The 8,241-nt window shown below is 40.6% G+C and overlaps 1 protein-coding gene across 1 annotated transcript; it reads left to right on the top strand.

The window, feature by feature from the left end:
- Positions 1-6,513: 6,513 nt before the first annotated feature.
- On the top strand, positions 6,514-7,347 carry LOC143017764 (uncharacterized). The gene is made up of 3 exons (XM_076172636.1): positions 6,514-6,708; positions 6,836-7,077; positions 7,206-7,347. Exons 1-3 carry the CDS (start codon positions 6,514-6,516, stop codon positions 7,345-7,347), a joined length of 579 nt encoding a protein of 192 aa, XP_076028751.1.
- The last annotated feature ends 894 nt before the right edge of the window (positions 7,348-8,241 follow it).

Below are 8,241 nucleotides of genomic sequence, written 5' to 3'. Positions count from 1 at the left end.
GTTCCTTATTCATATGAATGACTTAAACATGAGAGTGGACTCAACCCTCCTGTCTTTTGCCGATGATACCCACATCAACCGTGCAGTGCGGGGAAGGGGGGACGGGCACCATCGACAAGACGATCTGAACACAGTGTATGCATGGGCCAATGACAGCAACATGCAATTGAACGAAGAGAAGTTTGAGGTCTTGAGATATGGCACAAACCAAAGCATCAAAGATAACACTGGACTGCACACGGAAAGAGGTATCAAAATCACACCCAAAACCCATGTCAAATGCCTGGGCATTCACCTAAGTGATGACGCCACTTTCCAACACCACATCACGCAGTCAGTGAAAAGAGCAAGAGTGATGTCCAGCTGGGTACTAAGGACTTTCTCCTCAGGAGAGGTACAAGTAATGCTTACCCTATGGAAGGGGCTTATCCAACCAGTCCTGGACTACTGTAGCCAACTCTGGTTGCCACACAACGCGGAGACATCCAGAAGCTTAAAGGTGTCCAGAGGAACTACACCAGGCACATCAAAGGGATGCAAGATCTCAACTATTGGGATCGCCTGGGAGCACTGGGTCTCTACTCCCAACAAAGGAGGAAAGATATGGGGCAATTTATACATGGAAAATCGTACAAGGCCTTGTACCGGACCCCACGCCCTCAACAATCAAGCCGTACCACAATGTAATGCACGGGCGTAAATGTGAGAGACAAAATCTCCCACCAAGAGCCCCGGAAAGGCTAAAGACCCTATTGGCATCCAGCCTAAGTCACGAGGGTCCAAAAATCTTCAATGCCCTCCCAAAAGAGGTGAGAGAGAACACCAAATGCTCGGTGGACAGCTTCAAGCATGCAATGGACAGCTTCCTACGGAAGTTGCCAGATGAGCCCCCAGTCAGTGCCAGGCTACACCGCCATCAGTAGGTTTTCTTCAAACACAATACCAGACCAACTGGCCCTTGCGAGAAGGGACAGCAGGACTGGCAACAGCGGTAGACCACTATGGCTGAGGACTGGCCTCGAAACTCCACCAAGTAAACCAAGTAAGTAAATAACGTTCGTAACTGACTGGAGCCATCATCGGTTGACGTTATCAAGAGTATAAATGCCACAGTGACGATTTCTTTAAAAAATGGATTACATATAATAATGCAAGTAATTTAAGTAGTATATAAACCTGAATTATGTATTGTGCATCCACTCAGTACTTCATTGAACTAATAAGAGAAAATCCGTGGAGTACATTTTATTCCTCACGGATACTACAAGAACCCTTGAGCAAGTAAGGCGGTGTATGATAGGAAAGATCACATTTCCATGCAATGTGGCCAGTTAGCCCAGTATCACCACAAAATACACACTTCATACATTGCATCAGACCAAACTAGCAGCTAAGTAAACCGTAAATGAACCAATCAAGTAAACAGAATATAGTAATAACGAATAAGTACAATAATATTAAGGCTAGCTCGGCTAACTACTGACGAAAACACAAGGTGTGTCACTGCCACTACTTTCCACATTTGATAATTATTACCACCCCTCAATAACGTAACCAATTATCGCCAGTTTACGACAACTATTAACTCGTACGCCCTGTCGATGATTCACTTCCATAATTCTTATTCATGACCTCCTCCAGCACACACTAGTGGTAAGCGCGGATCATCATCATCATCATCATGAGAAGGAAAATACTTACAATTATTTCTTACTTGAACGTAACAATATCTATTGTGGACTGATATAATCGAAGGGAGCCGATTTTCGTTGCCACTCCCTCCCTAAGTTTCTCTTTAACCTTTGAAATGGTGATCGTTAATTTAGCGTTCATAGTTCATGTAGTTCATAATTTTGTGTTTTGTAGTGACTATTTACAATTATATTATTCTTAAAGACAAATTAATCGCCTTTAAGACTGTTGATAGTTATATGATATAATATACATATATGTTGAATGATTGCATAGTATTGATATCTACGGTGCTCGTCCATACTTAAGAATTTTGTCTTGTACACTTCACTACAGGTAATATAGAAAGAGGCAAAGCATAAGTGAGTAAAATATAAAGTAATGTGAATTTGGAGACTCAAATTGGATCTTTGTGTCGACAGAAAGGGAGCTTTTGGAAGTTGGTTTTAATGATATGAATGATATTGAAAATTGATACGTGACTATTTTCCAAGGAATACATGACAACAGGGGAATGTGCAAATACAGTGTACTAATTGTTATTGGGTACATGTACTCTCCCCAACTGCTGTAAAATTCCCTGCTAACAATATTTTTGAACGTTTCTGGATATCCACCTGAATCGTGTAGAGAATTATATTGTACGAACATTTAAATTATACCAAAATACGACTATGGTTTATAAACTTAGCAGATCTATGTAACAAGAAATTGTTTAATGAAATGGGAAAGACCTATAGATAGTGGAATACAGCTACCGGTAAAGTTGCCGGTTTTATGGGTAACAACCTTAACGGTAGCTTACCGGCAAAAAATCTGCTACCGTTAAAGTTCCGTTAACCGATAACTCGATAAGCTATACCATAACACTCAGAGAGCGGTAAGCACATCTCGGCTTGGTGGTACTGAGTGACAGTACTGACGGTACTGGTGGGCAGCTACCAGTAAAGTTCCGGGGTTTATCGGTAGCAACCTTGACGGTAGCTCACCGGCAAAAATTCTGCCACCGTTAAGGCTCCGTTAATCGATAACTCGATAAGCTATAACCATAACACTCAGAGAGCGGTAAGCACGTTTCGGCTTGGTGGTACTGAGTGACGGTTAGTGGTGGGCAGCTTCTGGTGAAATTACCGGTTTTATCGGCAACAAACTTAATGATTATCTTACCGATAAATATTCTGCTACTGGTAAAGCTTCGTTAACCGATAACACGATAAGCTATACCATAACACTCAGAGAGCGGTAAGCACGTCTCGGCTCTGTGGTATTGAGTTACGGTGGTGACAGGCCCAGTGCCCCGCTAAATTTACCGGTTAAACTTTTATCATTAAGCAAGTATGTACCGCTAAGGTCTCGGTAATTTTTTATCATTAAAACCGTTTTTTTCGGCACTCTTTTTTTTTATGGAACTTTCACAATCAATACAGTTTCGTATGCTGATCACAGAAATAACATTAATTCTAATGAGAAATTGAAAAGGTGCCGAAAAAACGGTTTTAATTGTGAAAAAATGACCGAGACCTTAATGGTACATACTTGCTTAATGGTAAAGTTTAACCGGTAAAATTAGCGGGGCACTTGGCCCGTCACTAACGTCACTCAGTACCACCAAGCCGAGACGTGCTTACCACTCTCTGAATGTTATGGTATAGCTTATTGAGTTATCGGTTAACGAAGCTTTACCGGTAGCAGAATGTTTGCCGGTAAGCTATCGTTAAGGTTGTTGGATAAAACATGTAACTTTACCGGTAGCTGCCTACCACTACCACCTCCAAACATGAACCCATGCATGCAAACAGACGCGAACGAAAATGTATACACCAAACCCACCCTCAGACACCCTCCATTCATTCACTCGCGCGGTAGATAGCATACTATTAGCACCAATTAAAGTATGACCTTTTCCCTTTACAATGACATAACAATAAAAACAATATGTAAAATAAAACCAGATATATAGCTTATTAAAGGACAAAAACATTGATTTTTCGAACTCGACTCGAACTTGCGACGTCACTACTACCTCACGAGTTTTTTTACCGGTAAACTGTCGGTAATTTCGGTAACTGTATTGTTGTTCACCAATAATTTCAATATTGAATTTAGCGGTAATTGCCCAGCACTAGTGACAGTACTGTCAGGCCTAGGGTCCCGCTAATTTTACCGGTTAAACTTTTACCGCTAAGGTCTCGGTAATTTTTTACCATTAAAATCGTTTATTTTCGGCACTTTTGTTAATTTTGTCAATAGAATTAATGTTATTTCTTTGACCAGCATACAAAACTATATTAATTGTGAAAGTTTCATCGAAAAATTCCGCGTGTCGCCAAACGAAGACCAATATATGTATATATATATATATATATATATATATATATATATATATATATATATACATATATATAGTATATATATGTATATATAATATATATATGTATATATATATAATATGTATATATGTATATATATGTATATGTATATATATGTGTATATATATGTATGTATATGTATATATACATACATATATATATATATATATATATATATACTTATGAGATGAAAATGCCAATATCCTTCTGTTTCTAAATGGGAATATGAACTAATTTGTATGAAAAAATAATTGAGGAAATAAAAAATAAAAAAAAAACATGCTGACAATGAAATCTAATATATCCTTGAGTATTCACCTTGGTCTTTGGATCACGTGCTGGGCTAATTTGTATGAAATAAGTATTAAAACAAGGGAGCATAAAAAACAGTTTTTAGGAAAACATTTATTACAAATTAGTCAGGTTAGGTTAGGTTAGTTTTTAGGAAAACATTTATTACAAATTAGTCAAAGCTCATTATATGTGTATGTGTGTGTGTATTAACAAAACTCCCACTCCCACATGCACCCTCCAAACATGAACCCATGCATGCAGACAGACGCGGACGAAAGTTTATACACCACACCCACCCTCAGACACCCTCCATTCACTCACTCGCGCGGTAGATAGCATACTATAGTAGCACCAATTAAAGTATGACTTTTTCCCTTTACAATGACATAACAATAAAAATAATATGTAAGATAGAACCAGAGACATAGCTTATTAGAAGATAAAAACATTGATTTTTCGAACTCGACTCGAACTTGGGACGTCACTTCTACATCACGAGTCTTTTACCGGTAAACTGTCGGTAATTTCGGTAACGGTATTGTTGTTCACCAGTAATTCTGGTATTGAAATTAGCGGTATTTGCCCAGCACTACCTACAGAGATTACTTAAGGTAAAAATTAACGCTTGGCCTTCTGAGTTTTTTTTTTTTTTTTTTCGAACTCGTAAAGAGTCCCTTGGAAAACTGTGCACATTCACGTCGGAAAAGTCAGATTACCCTGAGCTCAGGACGAAGGGCCTCTTTTTTTTAGAAACCTCCAACCAAGGGACCACGTGATCAGTTCTGAAGGCCTTCAAGTCGAGATTTTCTGACTTTTAAAAGCAACTAATTTTAGAGAATTCTATGCAGGTTTAAACAGAGGTGACCAATAAGTTTCTCTAGAGTATTACTGAAACATTGAATAGTAATTTTCATAACAGTTTTATTATTCTATGCTAACTTTGCAATCATTGAAGAAGAGGAAGAAAAAAAAAAAAAAAAAAAAAAACTAACATTTTGACCTGTCTTAACACGCTTACTAGTATGGGCCGGAAAAGACAAGAACAATAACTTATAGATGAAACTTGTATAAAAATTTGGAGAGGCACATATTATGATACGTGGAATACGTTGACGAGATCCTGTCTTCACGCCCCATGTTGGAGTATCAGCTGGGGCCGGTCCGAGGGAAGACCGTAAACATAGTGCAAATGTATATGACAGTATTTAACCGGATCTGAGTCCTTTTATGTCTTATTTGCGTATTATCAGTGAAGAGGTTTTTTTATTTATTTATTTATGTATTTATTTATGGATTCATTTATTTATTTATTTATTTATTAGGCTGGGCTATAAAGATATACAGATCTACGTGGAAAAGGTCACGAATGTCAACACCTCAGTGCGTCCAAACAAAATAACCAAGCAAGCGGGGTCTGCTCCAAACCTATAATAACTTCAACTTCCATTTCCAACTTTTTTTCTACGCCTTACCTCCCTTCCCCTCCCTCCCTCCTACCTTACCCATAATGCCCATGGGATAATCGATAACTGGCGATAAATTTATCGCCCTATAAGGTGATAACCGATAAATCCAAAAATCTGATACTAGTGATAACGATCTTGATATTTAGAAGAAAAAAAACGGTAAATCGAAAGCTGTAGTTTTATCTTTATCTTAGAAAACTTAGAAAATTGGAAAAGTCCTAGGAAAATCTTAAATAAAATCAAATTTATATTTCATCCAGTCTCTTCACAACTGAAAAGTGCTGTTTTAAGTCAAATCTCAAGAAGGATATCAAGAAGGCAATAAAGGAGCTAAGGATCAACTCGGCCACTGGACCAGACGGCGTTCCGGCGATCCTACTCCTACAATGCAGCGAGGTCCTACCAATCCCAATCCATATGTTGTGGCTATCCACCTTAGACAAAGGGGAGATTCCGGCACTACTAAAGCAAGCCATTAAAAGCCCAACATATAAAGGAGGAGATCGGACCTTGCCAAAGAACTATCGGCCAGTTGCCCTCACATCCCACATTATCAAGGTGATCGAGAAATGCGTAAGGGACAAACTGTTCACACACCTTGTAGTGAAAAACTTTATCAGAAAGAATTAGCATGGTTTCAGAAAAGGTCGGTCCTCCCTCTCAAACCTACTAGCACACTACGACTGGCTACTATGGAACCTGGGAAGAATGCTGATGTAGTATTTCTAGACTTCGCAAAAGTCTTCAACAAGGTGGATCATGGTTTCCTCCTCCACAAGGCAAGAGATCTAGGAATCTCAGGGAAGCTAGGAGTATGGCTTCACAGTTTCCTGACAGACCATACACAAACAGTCGCAGTCGATGGTGTGAAATCCAGTGATACCAAGGTAATAAGCTGAGTACCACAAGGCTCTGTCCTCAGCCCCCTCCTGTTCCTTATTCATATGAATGACATAAACAGGGGAGTGGACTCAACCCTCCTGTCTTTTTGCCGATGATACCCACATCAGCCAGGAAAGAGGGGACGTGTACCATCTACAAGACGATCTCAACACAGTGTATGCATGGGCCAATGACAGTGACATGCAATTCAACGAAGAGAAGTGTGAGGTCTTGAGATATGGCACAAACCAAGGCATCAAAGACAACACTGAACTACACACGGACAGAGGTATCAAAATCACACCCAAAACCCATGTCAAATGCCTGGGCATCCACCTAAGTGATGACGCCACTTTCCAACTCCACATCGCGCAGTCGGTGAAAAGAGCAAGAGGGATGGCCAGCTGGGTACTAAGGAGAGGTACAAGTAATGCTTACCCTTTGGAAGGCGCTTATCCAACCAGTCCTGAACTACTGTAGCCAACTCTGTTCACCACACAAGCGCGGAGACATCAGAAGCTTGGAGCTGTCCAAAGGAACTACACCAGGCACATCAAAGGGATGAAAGATCTCAACTTTTGGGATCGCCTGAGAGCACTGGGTCTCTACTCCCAACCAAGGAGGAAAGATATAGGGCCGTTTAAGGAGAGGACGGGGAGAAATCCCTTCGGGCTGCGTCAAAATTTGCTCACACATACTACCTCATCCCCACCCCCCCGCCCATTCCTCCTCATGCAATCAAAACATCATCCATATACAACCATTCTCCACTCACCTCCGTCTTCCGTCCTCTCCCTTCCTTCCTCAACAGACATTCTCCTCTTCCTCAAAGCCCTCTTCACCCCATCCATCCACCTCATCCTAGGACGTCCCCTCATGTTCACTCCCTCCACATCTGCCTTCCATACCTCTTTTACTAGTCTTTCTTCACTCATTCTTTCCATGTGTCCAAACCATCCTAATATTCTTTCATCAACCCTATCTCCCAGCTCCTTTTTCACCCCTGTTCTCCTCCTCACCTCCTCATTTCTCACTCTATCTAGCCTAGTAACCCCCACCATACTTCTCAGACACCTCATCTCAAACACATTCAAACTCCTTCTCTCTTCTTCTCTTATGTTCCACGTTTCTGCCCCATACAGTGCTGTTGGCACAATCACTCCTTCATACAGTCTCCTCTTTGCATCCATTCCTAAATGTCTATTCCTCATTACACTCTTTAGTCCACCAAGGCATTTACTCACTTCTCTCAATCTACATTCTACCTCCACCTTCACTCCACCTTTTCCTGCTACATTTGCACCCAAGTATCTAAACCAATCCACTTCCTCCAATCGCTCCCCCCTTAATGTTCACTTCCAATCTACTGCCACTTTCACCCCTTGTACATCTCATCACCATACTTTTACCCACATTTATCTTTAGCTTTCTTCTATCACATACGCTCCCAAACTCTGCCACCAAGCTTCCTCAATCCCTCCTCCGATCCTGCCACAAAGCGCAGATGTCGTCCGCAAACAACAGCTGGCACACCTCCC

This window comes from Oratosquilla oratoria, chromosome 3, assembly GCF_046742065.1.
Source record: "Oratosquilla oratoria isolate Oo_2021 chromosome 3, ASM4674206v1, whole genome shotgun sequence".
Taxonomy (NCBI): domain Eukaryota; kingdom Metazoa; phylum Arthropoda; class Malacostraca; order Stomatopoda; family Squillidae; genus Oratosquilla; species Oratosquilla oratoria.
Note: the sequence above shows the minus strand (reverse complement) of the source record. Positions and strands in the feature narration are given on the sequence as shown.